At 52.3% G+C, this 19,577-nt stretch overlaps 1 protein-coding gene across 4 annotated transcripts; it reads left to right on the top strand.

Annotated features, from left to right (window-relative positions):
• Positions 1-19,575, top strand: Ankrd13b (ankyrin repeat domain 13B). Of its 4 annotated transcripts, XM_031352251.1 has the most exons (16): positions 350-587; positions 12,704-12,839; positions 12,938-13,062; positions 13,147-13,192; positions 13,743-13,886; positions 13,972-14,161; positions 14,238-14,304; positions 15,421-15,502; positions 16,387-16,451; positions 16,628-16,758; positions 16,865-17,022; positions 17,156-17,308; positions 17,442-17,605; positions 17,676-17,752; positions 17,969-18,048; positions 18,239-18,316. In XM_031352251.1, exons 1-15 carry the CDS (start codon positions 474-476, stop codon positions 18,012-18,014), a joined length of 1,698 nt encoding a protein of 565 aa, XP_031208111.1. In that variant the 5' UTR covers positions 350-473; the 3' UTR covers positions 18,015-18,048; positions 18,239-18,316. The 4 variants fall into 4 exon arrangements, with proteins under 4 accessions (XP_031208109.1, XP_031208107.1, XP_031208108.1 ...); XM_031352249.1 differs by lacking the exon at positions 17,969-18,048 and having other exon boundaries at positions 1-587; positions 18,239-19,575; XM_031352247.1 differs by lacking the exon at positions 17,969-18,048 and having other exon boundaries at positions 1-587; positions 18,184-19,575.
• The last annotated feature ends 2 nt before the right edge of the window (positions 19,576-19,577 follow it).

Here is a 19,577-nt window from a genome sequence, read left to right as displayed (position 1 = left end):
CTTCCCCGCATCCGCTTGTCCCTCGCCGGCAGCTCGGGCTGAGGGCCGGGCTATGCGGCTTAGGGGAGCCGGAGGGTGCGGGCGCGCGTCCCTACGGCGGCGGCGGCGTCCCCGGGGCCGGCGCCCCGTGCGCCCCCGCTCGAGCTGCGGGTCCCTGCTCCCCCCGCCGAGAGGCGTCTTTGTGTGCGGGGGTGTGGGGGGGGAGGCGCGAGGCCGCGTGCCGCCGAGTGCCCGCTCTCTCCCAGGGCGGGTGGGGGCTGCTCCGCGCCTCCCGCCGCCGCCTCCCGAGGACGCCCGCCGCCCGCACCACGCCGGGCGCGCCGCCCCCGCCCGCCGCCGCCGCTCGCACATGCCCGAGCCGCAGCCCCGCGAGCAGACAGCGCCGGCCGTCCGCCCCGCGGCCCCGGGCCCCGGCTCCGGCGCCGTCCCTCCCCGCGGGCCGGGCGCCGCGGCCCCGGCATGAGGAGCGGGCGATGATCCCCGCCAACGCCTCCGCCAGGAAGGGGCCCGAGGGCAAGTACCCGCTGCACTACCTCGTGTGGCACAACCGCCACCGGGAGCTGGAGAAGGAGGTCCGCGCCGGCCAGGTAGGAGCGCCGTCGGGGACCATGGCCCCGCACGCCCGCGCGGCGTGGGGAGGGGGCGCGGCAACGCCTGTCCCGCCTCCCCGGCTAGTTTGCAGCGCTTCTTTGTTTGCAACTGAGGCTTTTGTGCTTGTTGACCTGAAGAGGGTGATGGCAGCAGCCCCCGCCTGCTTCTCTGGTTCCTGGACCTGTGGCCCACACGTGTTCCAGACCCTCCGAGACTGGTGTGGAGGGACCCTGTGTTCTTCTCCGTTGGGGCTTGAGGGATAACAGAGAGGGGTTGTCGGTTCTGTCTGTGCTCCGTGTGGTGGGAGAGAGTCCACCCCACTCCATCTAGGCGCGACATCCCCGCGTGAATGTGCAGAGATGGGAAAGGCCTGCGTGGGGAGGGGGCCCACACAAGATTGGGGAACAAGCTGTGTAGCACACTCAGGCATTCCAGCCCCACCCAGTGCCCTTTCACTTCCTGGTAAACCAGGTCTCTGTTTGTTTAGAGTGGACAGAACCCATGGGTGCTTCAGATCCCAGCTTTGGCTCCGGAGCCAGGAGTGAAGAAAGACCCTACAGAGAAGCTCCGGAGGGCCTTGTCCAGGTGCTGAAAGGCGCTCTCCTGCCTTTTGGTGCTAGGGCCTACCTTCTCACCGTGGAGGAAGCTAGGACCATAGGAAGGACTTGAGGTCCTGCACAGAACAGGGGTTCCCTGCTTTCTGCCAATCAGAGAAACCTGTGGGTCAGACAGCTTTGGGTTGGGCAGTGACTTCAAAGAAGCCTGGGAGCTGGAAAGTGGTAGTGCATGCCTGTAGTCTCAGCACCAGGGAGGTAGAGGCAGGAGGATTGCCACAAGTGTAAGGTCAGCTGGTGTACTTCATGTTCCAGAACAGCCAGGGCTACATGGGAAGACTCTGTACCTGAAAACCAAACCAAGCAGGAAGCCTGGGGAATGGTTTCTTGGTCATTCTTCGGGACAAAGGTGGGCACAAGTCACTAATAGCCCTCAATTCTGCTCTTGCCACCTGGCAACTGGCAAAGCAGTCATGGTGCCAACATTACCCCCCACCCCCTCAGGCGAAGCGGTGGGCGGAGCTGGGCTTAGGCTACCCTGGGTTGCTTAAAGATTCAGATTTTCAGGCTTAATTAGGGTCTGAAGCTTAGGGGCTGTCGGTCCACTTCCTCCATCTTGGTGGCTCAGTATGAAGACCTGTCTAATTCCCAAGGGAAGGGGCCAAGGCTGAACACCAGACTCTGAAGTAGAGAGGGTTGGACCATCTGACTTCCACTCTGAGCCCCCAGACCAGCATTCAGCTCCGCATTGCCTTCCATTTAATAATAAGATAACCTGGGCCCGCAAGCCTTTGGGCTGGCCTAAGGGTTCACTTCCTTTCCGCATCTGCTTCCACAGGGTCTCCCCAACTTAGTTTATCTGTCATAAAGGCTTTGTAAAGACAGGAGGTCAGAGAGCCTGGGAAAGCAGATACAAGGTACCAAGGCCTGCCCTGAAGGAGATTTGGTTCTGGGATTACAGTCCGCCGAACACAGGACGTAAAGATCCAATCCTGTTTTCTCTGGCTGATCTTCACTTTCGTTGCCTGAGGAAGTCCCTAAAGATCGAGGGAATTGTTAGAAGGCTAGAAACTGAATCCTCAGAATGTCTCAGCTCTACTCCCTTATTTAAAGGGTGTGGGTGGTCCTTTTCCTAAAACTACAGAGGAGTGGAATGTTTCAGAAAAGGGCCTTTTCATCAAGGCCTCTGCTGCTGACAGACCTTAAGTCAGCCATCTTGCTGGCGAGGTTGGGTTGGGGAGCTGCTGCAGGTCATGGTGGCTAGGAGTGTTTAGACGGTCCTCTCAGGCTCCGGCTGCCATAGTAGCCACGTTCACCTTATTCTGTAGCTAGGTACCACGTTTACTTTATTCTGGCCCTGGTGAGTTTAATGTCACATTGAAATGGACACCAGCCTGCCTGTTCTTGATCCAAGCCAGGAGAATATAGGGCACCAGTTACATTAACTCTTGTTCACCCACGGGGAGTTCAAGCAAGATATTCTCCTTCCCTCCTGAATTCCAGGAAGCAGCATGCCAACCAGCCTTGATGGGTGAGTCCCTGGCTGTACCCTAAGCCCAAGGCTGACCCAGAGCGACACTTGTATTCAAGTGTGCACTGTCTCATCTCTGGGGCATTACAATGTCCTCTCCAGGGACAAACCTGGGAGTGAGTCACCTGAGGTCATTCTAACACTCCTGCAGACTCTTAGTATCCAGATGGTGTGCAGGGGTCCCTGACCTCAAGTGCTCCTGGCACAAGCCGCTGTAGAAACCCTCCAGGCTTTCCTCAAGCACTTGGCAGCCCAGTCTCCCTGGTCCTTGCTTGGCATAGCTGCCTTTGCTTTGCTCCAACAAAGGCCTGCAGAGGCCTCCCGTGGGCAGGCCTGGCAATGCTGGCTGGCTGAGTAGGGCTGAACAGAGAGCTTTCAGAGTGGCTCAGCTACTGGGGGCCTCTTCTGGGAGTGGTGAGCAGTTAAGAGGTGCTGGGCATGGAGGGAACCTAGCCGGAGCCTGGCGCCCTGCCAGGCAGGAGAGCTAGTGGTTAGAAGCAGTTTATGTCACTTCTCCTTAGCCTGGCATGGCCCAGGTTCTGCAGTCATGAGTTCCCTCTAGGTGAGGAGGCAGGGATGGCCATGGGAATAGGGTTGTTCTCTTCACAACAAGGATTCTGAAGGGGGTCCTACTATGACCTTGGGAACCATTGGGTTTTGTTTGTTTTTTTTCTGGGGCCACCTCTGTCATGGCCCTTCGTCCAGCTTTCTCTATTCATCTTTCCTACTTAGAGCTCAGTGAGATGGGGTTGTTGGGGCCCTGCTAAAAGTACCAGTTATGGGAGCTGGGGAGATGGCTCAGTGGCTAAGAACATTGACTGCTTTCCCAGAGGACCTGAGTTCAATTCCCAGTACCTATATGGCAGCTCACAACTGCCTGTAACTTAAGCTCCAAGGGATCCAACATCCTCACACAGACAAACATGCAGGCAAAACACCAATGCACTTGAATAAAAATAGGTACCAGTTATGATGGGAACATTGGGGGAGACACCTAATACCTACCTGTCCTCAGTACAGTATTTGGTAGTCCTGGGTGTAGGCTAACACCACAGTTAGTAAGCTAGGAAGGCCAGCAGAGAGAGCCACAAACCTCAGAAACATACAAGCATCCAGATCAATGAGTTCTGGGATGGAAGGAAGGAAAGGCCACAGAGGGACGGAAGGGTGGAGAGTCAGTCCCCCTTCCCCCCCACCCCCATCCCCCGTGGCCACAGTCTTCCTTGTATCCCATGCACTCTGAGAAAATACCTTCAACCCTCCTCACTCTTGAGAAAGCTCAGGCACGCCCGTCCCTGTGCCCCATGTTAGGTGGCAGCTCTCAGAAGCAATGACTAAATCAGACTCCAGCCATTTTTCCTAGGGCTGGGTGGGCAGCAGGGGAGAGAGAGGAGGCCCAGTGGCCAAGGCTCTTCGAGCTCCCACCCTTCTCAGGGCTCAGACTTACTGTATATTTGGCAAGTGTTTTTAAGGCTTAACTTGACAAACGGTTTCTGTCCATGCTGGAAGAAAACACCCCACTAGTGTGTGGGGGTGTTTAGACTGAGCGTGCCCTTACCAAGCACACGTTACACAAGTGAACGCCTGCAGGGCTACAGAGCAGCTAGGCACACCTGTGCCTGCACAGGGTGTGCAGGCTCAGGGGTGTAGGTAGGCAGGGCGAGCATGCTTTCTTCTGGAACCTGTGCATACCAGTGTGTGTGTGCACAGGGGTGCTGCTCATGGGTGGAGGCAGGGAAGCTTCTGCCCGGGGAGTCCCAGCCCTTGAATCTAAAGACTTTTGCTTTGATTTCCTCTGAGCCTGCTGGGTCCAGGAGGCTCTACTCTCTCTGTGGGGAGGGTGGGTGTTGGGTTTCATGGAAACCTTTTCATTGTGGCAATTAAACAAACAGCTATGAGCTTTTGCAGAAGAAATTAATAAATTCTCCCACCTGGGTCCAGGGCAAAGTGCCGCTTGTGCTGTAGGCCCTGCTCTGGGCAGGAGCTGCTTTAGAGTTTGGGTGGATGCATGGGGGTCCACATGGGCCCTGTAATCAGTGTTGCCTGAAGAGTTGGGGTGGGAAAGGCATCCACTTTGAAGGAGGTCTAGTCTGCAGAGCTGAGAGCTGAGCCCACGGGGGCCCTGGGGCCAGGCAGAGTGCCTGCTAGTTCCCTGGGGCCTTGTTAGCTATCCTAGCCAGGGCATCTAGGGAAGGGTGGGGGATGCCCAGTAGCTCACCTACAACCCTGGGGGAAGTACCTGTTAGATTGTTTTAAAATTTTATTCACGCCAGGCAGTGTGTCGCATGTCTTTATCCCAGCACTTGGGAGGCAGAGGCAGGTGGATGTCTGAGTTCGAGGCCAGCCTGGTCTACAGAGTGAGTTCCAGGACAGCCAGGGCTACACAGAGAAACCCTGTCTCGAAAAAACATATATATATATGTATATACATACATATATATATACCTTTTTGAAAAAAAATTATTACTAGTTGGAGAGATAGTTCAGTGCTTAAGAGGACTTGCGGCTCTTACAGAGGCCCTTGGTTCAGTTCCCCCCCCCCCCAAAAAAAACCACCCAAGAACCACACATGGTAACTTATAGCCATCTATAAGCAGTTCCAGGGACCCAGTGCCCTTTTCTGGCCGTCTTCACAGGCACCAAGCATACTTACAGTGTCCAGATGTACATGTAGGGAAAACATTTTAAAAAAAGTAAAAAGCAAAGAAAATGAAAATTTTAGCTGGGCAGTGGTAGTGTGAGTTCGAGGCCAGCCTTATCTACAGAGCAAGTTCTAGGATAACCAGGGCTACACAGAGAAACCTTGTCTCAAAAACCAAAAACAGGGCTGGCGAGATGGCTCAGTGGGTAAGAGCACTGACTGCTCTTCCGAAGGTCCTGAGTTCGGATCCCAGCAACCACATGGTGGCTCACAACCACTCGTAATGAGATTGGACGCCCTCTTCTGGTGCATCTGAAGACAGCTGCAGTAAATTACGTCGGAGCTAGCAGGGCTGGCAGAGGTCCTGAGATCAACAGCAGCCACACACGATGGCTCATGGCCATCTATACAGCTACAGTGTACTCATACACATAAAATAAATAAAAATAAATCTTTAAAAAAAGAAAAGGAAACCAAAAACAAAAAAGAAAAATTTTTTATTACACTCATCTATATGTGTGTGTGTGTGCACACACGCAAAGTGCATGCCACACCGAGATGTCAAGTCCTGAGCCTGTCTGTGTTTTGGAACTGTGTTTTAATGTATGTTTATGCCTGTGCATGTGTACCAGTGCCAGCACACCTGGCCTTGAAATTGTCTTTAAAAATAAGATTTATTTTTATTTGTGTGTGTCTGTGATTCTGGGAGGACAAGCTCTGGGAAGCCAGAAGACACATCAGATCTTGGAGCTGGAGTTACAGGCATTTGTGAGCTACCTGACATGGATGTTGGTCCTCATGGTGGGACAGCAACACCGTGAACCACTGGGATGTCTCTCATACACCCAAATGTCTTATTTTTGACATTTATTTTATAGTTTAAAATATTTAGTTATTTATAGGAGTTTTTTTTAATTAAAAATATTTATTTTAAAATTGTGTGTCTGCATGTGTGTATATGCCATGAGTGCAGATGTCTAAGGCGTGAACCCCCTGGGACTGGAGGGACAGGGGCTGTGAGAGCTGCTCAGCCTGGGCGCTGCCTCCAAAGCAGCGTGTGCTTTGAGCACCCAGCTGTCTCCCCAGCTCTTGGGTTTCTACTGAGCTGGCTTCCCGTCTGTCTTCCACTCCCTGCCTCATGCACTCACTGGGCTCACCTCTGTAATTATAAATACTTCCGGATGTATGTCTCTTGGTTTATCACTCTCATGTTTTTTTTTTTAATTATTATTATTACTTTCTCCTGACCCTCAATATAGTCATCTGTGCATTTATTTAACAAATGTGCATTACCCACTGGTTACATGCCAGATGCTGTCCAGGGCCTGGGAAGCCATTGATGAGCAAAATAGGCAGGATCCAGCCTTGCAGTATGCAGAGCCTGGGTGAGGGCCACTGAGAGTAAACAAGCCTGGGGTGCTACCGACATAGGATAAGGGGCAGCGGAGAGATAAGCAGCAACTGTCACCTCAGGCTGGTTGTCAGGGCAGATGAATCTAAGGATGTGACATTTGGTGGCAACTAGAAGTGAGAGAGAAAGGTTCTGTAGACACTTGGCTTGTATGTGTTGCTGTGACAGAATTCCTGATGGCTTAGGGGATGTGGCCCTGTGATACAGCATTTGCCTAGCAGACAGCAAGGCATACCCTGGGTTTGATCCCCCACACCATCGAAACCAAATCAAAAACCTTTAGTAGAACTGAAGGCTTCACAAGGAAAAGGGGTTGTTGTAGGTCACAGTAGCTCATAACTCTGGGAGCTGGAAAGGTCAAAGGGGAAAGGTCAAGGTGCACAGAGGCAGCATCTGGCCCCGACCACCTGGCTGTGTCACAATGTAGTGAATAAATCAGGGCATACAGGAGGAGCACAGGGGTGGGACAGGGCAGAGAGCCAGGAACCTGAACTCATGTGGTAGTGACCAGTTCTCATGGGAGCTGATTCAGTCCCTTGAGACCTGACCTGTTCTTGTGAGTCTGTCCTTCCCAGGGTGGTGCCCACGCCTGAATCACCTCCCTGTGGGTCGCAGCTCTCAGAGATCTGCTGCCTTTCTATCCTGCTGTATGAGGAAGAACTGGGTTTCCAGCACATATACCTTTGGGAGACAAATCATAATATTGGGGTATCCAAGGGATCATTTCTGTTTTTTTTTGTTTGTCTGTTTGTTTTTGAGACAGGGTTCTCTGTATAGCCCTGGCTGTCCTGGAACTCACTCTGTAGAACAGGTTGGCCTCGAACTCTGAAATCCGCCTGCCTCTGCCTCCCAAGTGCTGGGATTAAAGGCTAGCGCTACCACCACCTGGCTCCAAGGGATCATTTCTAAGCTGACAAAGAAGGCTAGCAATAAGAGTGAGTGTGGGAGGGTGGGGGGTGGGCAAGGTAAATGAGTTTCAGGAGAAGTCCAGGGCTACGGTTCTATACTAACACAAAAAACCCCACTGGAGAGATTTGTGCTAAAGTGTATCAAGCCCTGAGTTAATTTCATTTCATTCATTTTATTTATCTTATTATATGTCTCTGAGTGTTTTGCCTGCCTGTACGTATGTGTATTGCCTACATGCCTGGCATCCTCAGAGGTCAGAGGAGAACATCAGATCCACTAGAACTGGAGTTACTGGTTATTGTGAGATACCATTTGGGTGCTGGAAACCAAATGAGGCTCCTCTACAAGAGCAACTCATGCTCTTAACCACTGGGATGCCTGTCTGCTTTCCCTGAGTTCAGTCTGGCTTGGTCATGTGGAGGCATGAGAGAGGTGACATGAGCAGTAAGAGGGAGACTGACGTGCCACATGAAAGATTGGTGGCTGGGAGCAGCGTGGTAGCCTAAGTGCTGGGAATTAAGAGACCTCTCGGTCTACTTTGAAGGTTGAGGCTATAGGGTTGGTTAAATATGGAGGGTGAAAAAAAGAGAGGACATGAAAGTGTTAGCAAAGGGAAGGTTCTAGAGGTGGGGCATAGCTCTAAAAGTAAGCATGTACTTTTCATGCCCAAAGCAGGAGGGGGTGGGGGGAGGGGGCACAGGTTTTTAAAAGTTTAATCTCAATCTCTCTCTCTCTCTCTCTCTCTCTCTCTCTCTCTCTCTCTCTCTCTCTCTCTCTCTCTCTCTCTCTCTCTCTCTCTCTCTCTCTCTCTCTCTCTCTCTCTCTCTCTCTCTCTCTCTGTGGAGTGGGGGCATGAGCATGCCACCATTCCTGTGTTGAGGTCAGAGGACAATTTTGGAAGTCAGTTCTCTCCCTTCGGCATGTAGGTCCCCTGAGACCTGAGATCAGCCTTGGGTGGTTAGTTTTGATGGCAGATGCCGTTACCTGCAGAGCTGTCTTGCCACAAGCCTGTGCTGTTCATTTTAACCTGAATATGCAGTGAAGTAAGGCGCTGTCCACTGTGAGAGGAGCCAGGGGCAGCTGTGCAGGAATGAAGCACGCTAGGAAAGGTGCGGAAGATGCTTCCGAAATGAGCACAGGGCAGTGAGCAAAGACCCAAGTCACAGGAGGCCAGGGGCTCTCAGACTGAGAACTCAGTCATCTTCTCATCTTTTCCTGAGGGTGCACGTTGATGCCCCCACTAAGTTCCTTTCACTGCCTGCAGAAGCAGTGGTCATGTCCGTCCACCTCCCCGCCCCCCAGCATCCCATTGTCTATTTGGGTTGGTTTCACAGTGGACACTTTGTCTCCAGTGTCTAGTGGCTGCAAGGAAACTATGAGAATGGGGCCTGGAGCTCACTGACACATAAGACAACTGGGCATCATGGGAACCCCAAACATCTCTACTCAGAGGTTATTGGGGCCTTCACTCTACCTTACCTGGGTGGAGGAGTGGGGAGGCGGAGACCAGACACTACTGCATTTTGGCTGCTGGAAGCTCTGGATCCAGTGTTGTGCCCCATAACCTTGTCCTTTGCTGTGGTCAATGTCCCCAAGTCCAGCACACTCATGCTGATGAGCTTGGGGTGACCTGGCTTGCTGTTCTGGGTTCCTCCCCAACTGTGGACACTGGCTTCCTCTGTTACGCCAGAGTCAGAAGTGATCCTCGGCCACCGTCCATCTTCTGAAGATGTGTTGAGATTCTCATCTGCTGACATCTCTCTGTTCTTGTGGGTTTTAAATATTTTACTGACATTCTTATACTTGCAAATGTAACATTTTTGGCATTTTCCACTCCTTTGTGTAGATCTATGTCTCCATCTGGTATCATTTTCTTGCCACCTGACCGTATTCCACACATCTCCTGGCAGTGGGTTCTCTTAGCTGTGGCCCTCCACAAAGTCTCCATTTCCCCTCCGTTTTGGAAGAGTATTTTCATTAGGTATAGAGTTCTACACAGAGTCTTCCTTTCCCCCACCCTGGTGCTGTGAGCTTTCACTGCTGCCTTTGGGCGCGTATCCCTTCCACTGAGAAGCAGGAGAGAGGGCTTTCTGTTTGTTCCACGCATCCAGGCCTTTCTTTTTCTTTATGTGTATGAGTATACTGTAGTTGTACAGATGGCCACCTGCTCCGGCCCCGCTCGCTCCAGCCCCACTCGCTCGATCCAGGCCTTTCTTTAGTGCTGTTAAAGGTTTCCTGTTAGCGCCTTCCCAGTGTCTGACTGATGGTGAGGGGCCTGGCATCAGCTGATTATGGGGACATTGTGTTTCTTGGTTCTGTAGGTTTATCTTCGTAGTCTTCCATAACAAAATGTCCCCAAAATGGATGAGTTAAAACAAGAACTTACAGTTGAGTGTAGGAGTGCACGCCTTTGATCCCAGCACTTGGGAGACAGAGGCAGGTGGAGCTCTGTGCATTCAAGGCCAGCCTGGTCTACAGAACGAGTTCCAGGTTAGCCAGGGCTACAAAGTAAGGCCCTGTGTTGAAAAACAAAAAACAAAACCCCAAGACATAAAGGCCCCAAATTTACTCTCTCAGAATTCTCAAGTGTCAGTAAGAGGCATGTGCCTTCCACATCTCTAGAAAAGACCCTGTCCCTGCCTGTTCCAACTTCCCGTAGCACCAGACACCCATTGCAGGTGGTTGCATAGTCTTTGTCTATTTCTGTGTGTCCTATAAAGACATTAGTCATTGGATTCTGGAGCCGTTGTGGCAATTTATGGTGATGTCACCTAGAGGTCCTTGACATAGGTCTACAGATGTCAAGCTGGGTGTGGTAGCACATGCTTATAATCCTGAGTTCAAGGCCAGATAAGACTGTCTTAACACCTCCCTCCTACAATAACAACAACCAAGTTAGAAGGGGGAAGGAGAGAGCAGCATCAGTGCCAGCTTGTGCTCCATAGCAGGAGCTCACTCAGAAAACAACAAAAGAAAACTCCAAAAATCTCTGTGTTGACCATATTGTACCAGTATCTAGTTTCTGAGTGTCTATGGAATGCCCTTTCCTCTTGATTAGAGACTGTATTTTCCATGACATGTGTAGTAATTTTTGAAGGGTGGCTTTTTTTTTTTAATAACATTGAGGCGGGATCTAATAAAGACATTTAATACAGGTTTAAATATGAGAGTTAAGAGAAAGAGATGAGCTCTGCAGAAAGTAAGACACACCAAAGAGCACGGGTGGTTGATTTTGGAGACAGTCTCCTTACATAGTCCAAGCTATTTGAACTGTTATCTTTGCTTTCTGTCTGTTGGGATTTCAAGTCTGAGCCACCACATCCTGCATCATATCCCATCTCCCAAGTTTTGACTGGACGTTGGACATGAAGATACATATTAAATACCTAGATTTTGTCTTCCTTTAAAAAATAGTGGTTCTCAACCTTCCTAATGCTGCAACCCTTTAATACAGTCCCTCAGGTTGTGGGACTCCAACCATAAAATTATTTTGTTGCTATTTCATAACTGTAATTTTGCTACTGTTATGAATCATAAAGTAAATATCTGATATGCAGGATATCTGATATGCAACCCTCCAAAGAGTTTCAGCCTCCTGGTTGAGTGAGAGCCACCGCTTTAAAGAATTTTAGGCCTCCTTTGAGCAAATTGATTATTTGCGAATGAGTGTGACTCTTTGGATGTTAACTCTTAGTCTGTTTGAGTGACTCCAGGTTAGCCTTTTCTCTAGGATCCTAAGCTGAAGGGTCACAGAACATCTGGAGTCTACTAAATGGATGGGGAAATCAGCAGACTCTTCCTGACCAGCTCGAGTGTGAATAGCGGCCCTCAGGGAGCTTTGTCCTTCTCTGTTTTGTAGAATCTTGTAGTCTTACTGAGCACATGTGAGGTAGAATCCGGAGATTCAGAGCCACCCCGCTCTCTCCTCCCTCCTGTCCCCTTGTTCTCTCCTCTCTCCTTTCCCCCACTCTTCCTCCCAAATTCCTCAAAGCCCTGCTTTTCCAGGACTTTGCATCTTACTGCTCTGTCTTCTTTGGATTTCTGTTTGTTTCCACAAATTCTGCTAACGATCCCCCTCTCTGGAATCCCCATCTCTAGGGAACCTAGGATGTTCCTTCAGGTAGAAGTCCTGGGAAGCCGCCAGGTCAGGAGTCCCAGTCAGAGACACCTGTTGTCAATTGTCTAAAAACAATTACTTCATGTGTATTTTTGAAGCGATAGTGACCTTGTCCATGTTCAGTAGTTTTTGTTACATCATCTTGGTTGGGAGAGAAGCCCTTTAGCAAGGTTTTGGAAAGGCATTAGCAAGCATATGGTCAACTCACTGAATTTAGCTACAAGTTCAGACTCTTGAGAAATATTTAAATATTTATGTTTAACACATATGCTTTTTACAACACAATGTAGTTGCGTGTAGTGGAATATCATTCCTGAAATCATAGGATTTATGCAAAATGTTAATGCATGAGCCTGAAGGCATCACACAGAGCTCTGAAGTTGTACAGGGAACACACTTTTTCAGCACCTTGACATAGGTCTACAGATGTCAAGCTGGGTGTGGTGCAGGCTAGCCTTGAACTCACGATCTTCCTGCTTCATTCAGCCGTTCTAGTGCTGGGATTATGGGTGTGTGTACTATCTGCTGTGTTGCCAGCTGATGCTCAGTGGTCATGCCAACACTGTAAATGGGTGGTGCTTTTTGACAGTGTGGTCTGAGACCACTAGGAAGGGTTCACCATAGGCATCCTCCTTGGCTAACAGCATCTTTGGATGGACCACCATTCAATCTCTGCCCTGCTTTCCACAGAAGACCCACGATACCAGGGAGATAAACTCTACCTGGGGGCCTAGTGGACAAGAAGGAAAGTTCCCGCTTTCCCCTCCCAGCATCCTTTCTTCCTTGTCTCCTCTGCCCCTCTCCATTCATCTGGCATAGCTCATTACGTTGGTCTCTCTCATGGCCTTGTGAGCTGGACCAGGTGACATAGCCAGAGAGCTGCAGCCAGCCTAGGTCCACGTCAGCTTCCTCCAAAGTAACCAGGGCTCCATCTCAACTCCTTCCACAGGTGGACATTGAACAACTAGATCCCCGCGGTCGGACTCCTCTGCACCTGGCTACCACACTGGGACACCTGGAATGTGCCCGTGTGCTCTTGGCACATGGTGCAGATGTGGGCAGGGAGAATCGCAGTGGTTGGACAGGTGGGCACCCTTGTTTACCTCAGCCCTGTACCCAATGTCAGCCACTCAGCCGAAGTGGGCTGGAGTCATACCCTGTGATATCACTTTCTCTCCCCCAGTGCTGCAGGAGGCTGTGAGCACCAGGGACCTCGAGCTGGTGCAGCTGGTGCTGCGGTACCGGGACTACCAGCGGGTGGTGAAGCGACTGGCGGGCATCCCCATGCTCCTGGAGAAGCTTCGAAAGGTGAGACCCAGCTCTCCCCGTGCCTTCTGTGGCCCTGTGTCCTGATCTAGTGCTAGCCCAGCCCATTTCTCTGTCCTCCTTCAGGCCCAGGATTTCTATGTGGAGATGAAGTGGGAGTTCACAAGTTGGGGTAAGAGGGGCTGAACTTGACCTGGGGACTCTGAGTTCACTGTGACCTCCCTGAAGTGTGGCTCCATGCTCTTCCTGGGGCTCCTTCTCACCTAGCCTCAGCTCGGTGCCAACTTCCAGCTAGGTCTTCCAGGTCGCCCCAGCTACTCTCATGATTCAACTATGATTCCTTTTCCTCTGTAATGATTTGCTTATTTAGTGCCTGTTGTTGGTGTAAGGTAAAGTCCAGCAGGTGGGGGTCTTACCATGTCCAGTGTTGTATCTCCAGTGCCTGGAACGGTGCCTGGCATGGTTTTGGTGGTCAGTAGATACTTGTTGAAAGTTCTGATGAGGTTGAGTGGTGGAATGAACACACAGTGGGTACCAGAGACAGTGTGTGTGTGAGCCATCCCCTCGCCCAGCCTCAGATTGCTCAAATCTCCATTAGGGGTGGTGGGAACTCTCCCTTGCGAGTTCCCTAGTTCTTTTCTGGCTGTATTGCCAACTCCAACCCCTGTGCCCCCAGCCGGCCCAGGAAACTGATATCCTTTCTGACCTTCACTTCCACCCAGTGCCTCTGGTATCCAAGATTTGCCCTAGTGACACATACAAAGTGTGGAAGAGTGGGCAGAACCTGAGGGTAGACACCACGCTTCTGGGCTTTGACCATATGACCTGGCAGAGGGGGAACCGCAGCTTCGTCTTCAGGGGTCAAGGTCAGTCAGGCAGTAAGTAGGGCAGGCTGGGAGATAGCGGGCAGCCCCAGACCACCCTGACCCCTGTGCTGTTCCCTGGTGGCAGACACAAGTGCTGTGGTCATGGAGATTGACCATGACCGACGTGTGGTGTACATGGAGACTCTGGCCCTGGCTGGACAGGATCGGGAGTTACTGCTGGCCGCTGCCCAGCCCTCGGAGGAACAGGTCCTGAGTAGGCTTACTGCACCAGTTGTCACCACACAGCTGGACACCAAGAACATCTCCTTTGAGAGGTGAGCTGGTGTAACTGGGTAGCCGAGAGCTAGCCTGATGGGCCACTCTTTCACCTGAACCACTTTACCTCCCCAGGAACAAGACTGGTATTCTGGGCTGGCGCAGTGAGAAGACAGAGATGGTGAATGGGTATGAGGCCAAGGTGAGCTCTGGGTCCTGGAGCTCAGGCACCCTCTCAATTCACTTTCCCCAGCAGAGGCAACCCAGTATGGAGGAAAGGCATGAGACCAACAGTTTGCCCAGAGAAGGCCATTTGCAGAGTCCTCGGGATATTCATATCCAAGGCTCTGCTCGGACATGCCGTATGGGTGCAGGGAACCCCCACCCCCTGCCCTGTGTCCTCCTCACCACAGGCAGGCGTTCTTAGCCCCACTTTACAGATGTGTACTGAGCCCTCTCCATAGCACCCCACTTAATCTTGAGCACTCCACCAAGCTGGGGTTGCCAGCTGTTATCCTGGCCTACAGATGAGGCCAGGAAGAATGGAGTGGCTCACTGACCTAGTAGAGGCACGAAGCACAATTATAGGTAGCAGAGTTAGGGATCATATCTTGGCCACCTGACCTCAAGGCCAGGTCTCTATACTGTCACTGAGGAGCCACACCTGCCTCGCACATGATGATTGAAGGAGCTTTAAGGCTCTGTATATGTCTCCTCCCTGGTTGGTTCTCCTCCCTGGTTGGTATACTCAGAGAGGAGGCCTCAGGTGTCTCAGCTATTGCATGCATCTCACTTTTTTTTTAAAGAGTTATTTATTTTATGTATATGAGTACACTGTTGCTGTCTTCAGACACACCAGAAAAGGGCATCAGATTCCATTACAGATGGTTGTGAGCCACCATGTGGTTGCTAGGATTTGAACTCAGGACCTTCAGAAGAGCAGTCAGTGCTCTTAACCGCTGAGCCATCTCTCCAGCCTGCCTTTTTAAACTGTCTAATTTCTAGTATTTCCAACTAGAATGTGACTCTCAAAGGGGGCAGAGACTGTGTTGGGTTGTTTTGGCATTTGTATTCCGGATGCCTGCCTCAATGGTTGGCATCTAACTGCTCCAAAACATCTGCTAGCCTAGACGGGGGCTGCAGCGTACTGGTACACTTGCCTAGAGTACCAGGGGCCCTGAGTTCAATCCCAAGGACCATTAAAAAGTTTATTGAATGACCATAAGTAAATGGATGAATAGTTTACATATTTACTTGCCAACATGCCTAAAGACGGGGGCATAGGTCCCCTCTAAGACCTCTTTGTCTCTGTCCTTAGGTATACGGGGCCTCCAATGTGGAGCTTATCACCCGGACACGGACAGAGCATCTTTCAGAACAACATAAAGGCAAAGTCAAAGGTAATGAGCTTGAGGCAAATGAGGAGAGATGCTGTAGGATGGGAGGGACACCTCCCATCTGGGTGTCCTCAACAGCATCCCCTGGCAGCCCAGTGCCAGGATGGCTCAGACAGACAAATGGGTTTCAATTCAAATCACTGTGTAACATACTGCAAAGAAGATCCTGGGGTTTCTTTGGTCTCAGTGATTGATTACTAATGTCTGTATTACATTTAGGAGAGAAATGTCTTGCATATCATTCAGAGGCTAATCTAGTCATCTGTCTTAAAATCTGAGTAGAAAAGTCAGGGGACCTTGCCACTGAGTCTGTGTGCTTGTTTATTTTACACACATCCATTGGGCGTTGTTAACCTGTCTCAAGTGGATACAAGTAATTCCTACCTATATGAGAACAAAATGAAGTCATTAATATGGAAATACTTAATGGGAAGCATTCACACACACTCCCAAAGAGAAGGCGGGTGCTTTGTCGTCTACAGTCACCAACCTAGAGAGTGGCATGCTGGGAAGTTTCTTCTGAGCCTTAAGTGTTCTCTCTTTCTCTCTCTTTCTCTCTCTCTCTCTCTCTCTCTCTCTCTCTCTTTCTTGAGACAGGTCTCAAATTCTCACTATGTAACCCTGGTCTCAAATTCTTCATGTAACCAGGCTGGCCTCAAACTCACAGACATCCCCACTCCTTCCTGCCTCCTGAGTGCTGGCATTAAAGTGCTACCAACCATGCCTGGCTTGGGAGTCCTTTCATTTTACCCAAGCTTGCAGTGGTCCTAAGCCCTGTTTTCAAGAGTCCTCATCATTTTTAGGTGAAAGTGGCTAGGAATGTGGGGTGCCCCAGGCACCTGTGTGTTAGGGCTACAGTGTTCCCTGAGACCCCACATTCTTTCTAGGCTGTAAGACACCTCTGCAGTCTTTCCTGGGAATTGCTGAGCAGCATGGGGGACCCCAAAATGGGGTGAGTGAGTACCCCATTTGGGATTTTGTAATCTTGAAGGGTGGGGATGTGGCTTAGGAGGTTTGGGTGGTACCCTGCTTATGATGACCCAAGTGGAGAAAGCATGTCAGCCTATGCTGGAACACAGGGGGAAGGGTTGGGCTTGGGGACTAAGGACTCCCTCCTGTGTGGTACAGACCCTGATCACTCAGACTCTGAGCCAAGCCAACCCCCCTGCCATCACTGCAGAGGAATACTTCAACCCCAACTTTGAACTTGGCAACCATGCCATGGGCCGTCCCATGGAGCTGACCACCAAGACACAGAAGTGAGGCCCCTGCTCTTCCTGGGGAGGGATGGGCCGGGGTCCAAGAGGTGTTAGGAGGCCATGGCTTCTTACAGCTTCCCTTACCCCTTGGGATCTGGGGGACCAGGTTCAAGGCCAAGCTGTGGCTGTGTGAGGAGCATCCCCTGTCCCTGTGTGAGCAGGTGGCTCCCATCATTGACCTCATGGCTGTCAGCAATGCACTTTTTGCCAAGCTCCGGGACTTCATCACCTTGCGCCTGCCTCCTGGATTCCCAGTCAAGATTGGTAAGCCATCCACCCCACACCCCAGCCCTGTCTCTCCTCAGCCACTTGGAGAGGATGTGGTTTAGAGGTAATCTGGGCCCTGGGTATGAGGGAGGGGCTAGATGACAGTGCCTAATAACTTCCTTATCCTCAGAAATCCCGATTTTTCACATCCTCAACGCCCGCATCACCTTCGGGAACCTCAATGGCTGTGATGAGCCAGTGCCCTCGGTGCGAGGTAGCCCCAGCAGCGAGACACCCTCCCCTGGCAGTGACTCTTCCAGCGTCAGCAGCTCCAGCTCTACCAGTGAGACTCTCCACTCCCCACAGAGTCCTACCCTTCCCAAGTTCGGCTCTATTTCCATACCCCCGTACCCCCCCACCCCCCGACACCAAGGGGTGAGCCCAGCCCACACCTGACCCCTGGCCCACGCCTCCAGCCTCCTGCCGTGCCTGTGAGATCTCCCCTGCACTGTTCGAGGCCCCACGTGGCTACAGCGTGCTTGGTGGCCAGCGAGAGGCTGCGACTCGTGATGAAGATGACGACCTGCTGCAGTTTGCCATCCAGCAGAGCCTGCTTGAGGCAGGCAGTGAGTATGACCAGGTGTGTTCCTGATGCCACTCCGAGCCACAGCGAGTGCAGGCAAGCCCAGCTAACAGGCTTTTCTCTTCAGGTCACCATCTGGGAGGCGCTAACCAATAGCAAGCCAGGCACCCACCCCATGTCCTATGAAGGCCGCCGACAGGACAGGTCAGTGCCCACAAGGCCAAAAAGAACTTAGAGGTGCCTGTTCCCTCTCCTACCCCAGACCCACATGCACAGAGACCCTCACCAAGCCATCATACTGCACAGTGACACTGGAACCCTACTAGGCTCAGAGAACCCTCAGTGCCTTCAACTGGGCTCCACCTGGTATCGAGAACCTATTATTAAGATGGCTTCTGCCAACCCCCTTTCCTGGCACAGGGTGGGTGGCCAGTGTTCCAGGCATGTGCAGAGATCAGGGTCCTAGCTCCCTGGACCTTCAGACCCTCAACAACAGACAGGTTGGCGGGACCTGGGATCTGCCACCACTGGGTGGGGCCAGGACAACCCAGCGAGACTCATGGCTTCCCCAAGAGGGTGGCAAGCCTGCCCAGCCCTGGGACCTCCACGATGTCTCCTGCCCCGCTTACGAGCAGGTGTCCCAGGTGTGCCGGGAGCGGGGAGCGCTCGACAAATCCTCCCCGCCCCCAGGAGCGCCCCACCCACGCCGCAGCGCCAGCCCATGCCCCCGGCTCCAGTGCCCAGCCCTCGGCCCAGTCCAGGTCCCAGCTCCAGCAGGCACGTGTTCCGGAGCTACGACGAGCAGCTGCGGCTGGCTATGGAGTTGTCAGCTCAGGAGCAGGAGGAGAGGCGGCTGCGAGCGCGCCAGGAGGAGGAAGAGTTGGAGCGGATCCTGCGGCTTTCGCTGACCGAACAGTAGCGCCTCCTGCCGGGACCCTCGCCCACTCCAAGCAGGACCCGGGTCTGCGCACCTGCCGAGCGGCTGCTGGAGTCTGGAGCCATCGCATTGGGGGTGTAGCAGCGCATCAGGCTTGAGATGCCAGGGGATGGATCCAGGAGTGGAGTAACTTTCCAGGCCAGAGCCCTAGAGGCATGGCTGGTCTCCCTGCTTTGCTGTACGGTGACCCCTAATCTGCTTCTCTGGGCTCAGATCTGTCCAAGAGCGGAGGCAGGTGGTATTGAAAAGGAAATGAATCCTTGAGAGGAGCACTGTCCCTGTCCCTTGCTCCTTATGGCTGGTCCTCCTTCTTGCTCACTGACCCCTCTCCAGGACACTGTCCCTGAAGCCTTCGCATCTCAGCTCTTCACCCCTGGGAGGCAGCTGATCGCCCTTCGTGCTGTGTCGCTGCTTTGTCCCAGACACAAACCAGCACGTCAAGGGTCCAGCCCCTCCCCACCCCGGCATTTCAGCGTCAAGTGCACTTAGCGGGGTGCCCAGCTCCCCCAGTTCCCACACCTGTCCTGTGTCTCAGGGTGGTTCTAGCTTCTCCTTAGGCATCCAGGAATTGGAACCCCCATGCCCGCAGCACGTTTTTCTTGTGATCAGGGAGTGTGTCTAAGGTGCCCCCTAGTTTGGGCAAGGCCTGGTTCCCTCACGGTGCCTTGGGGAATGGGGGCAGCAGACTGGCTTGGGGGCAAGCACTAGATCCGACACAAAAGGGTTGACGAGGGACTTGGCACCACTACCACCACCCACTCCTTCCTACCAGCTGCTGCTAGCCCTCTGTGGTTGTGCACCCCTCTTGCCCCCATTCAGGGGCTGACTAACACCCTTTATCCAATGGTGCTAACCCCGGCTCTCCCTGTTCCACCCTACCCACCTAAAGAAGCACAGGCCCCATGGAGCAGGGGCTTCACCCTTGTCCTGGGCTGCCTTCTGGCTGGCTTCTCTATGCCAGGGGCTCAGAAGGGACACAAAAGGGGGTCAAGAAAAGAGCAACAAAGCAAAATTGTTCTTCCTCTTCCCTTCCCTGATGCCAGGGGCACCAGACTGATTCTGAGGCACAAATAAAAGAGGTTTCAAACCAGA

This window comes from Mastomys coucha, unplaced genomic scaffold, assembly GCF_008632895.1.
Source record: "Mastomys coucha isolate ucsf_1 unplaced genomic scaffold, UCSF_Mcou_1 pScaffold5, whole genome shotgun sequence".
Lineage (NCBI taxonomy): Eukaryota > Metazoa > Chordata > Mammalia > Rodentia > Muridae > Mastomys > Mastomys coucha.
This window is presented reverse-complemented; position numbering and strand designations above follow the sequence as displayed.

What these genes read in the sequence shown, in the direction of transcription:
- Ankrd13b (XM_031352247.1), top strand. Translation starts at nt 474, where the DNA reads ATGATCCCCGCCAACGCCTCCGCCAGGAAGGGGCCCGAGGGCAAGTAC. An exon ending in CTTCGTCTTCAGGGGTCAAG is followed by an intron (nt 13,887 to 13,971) that starts GTCAGTCAGGCA and finishes CCCTGGTGGCAG; the next exon opens with ACACAAGTGCTGTGGTCATG. An exon ending in GAAGGCCGCCGACAGGACAG is followed by an intron (nt 17,753 to 18,183) that starts GTCAGTGCCCAC and finishes GCTTACGAGCAG; the next exon opens with GTGTCCCAGGTGTGCCGGGA.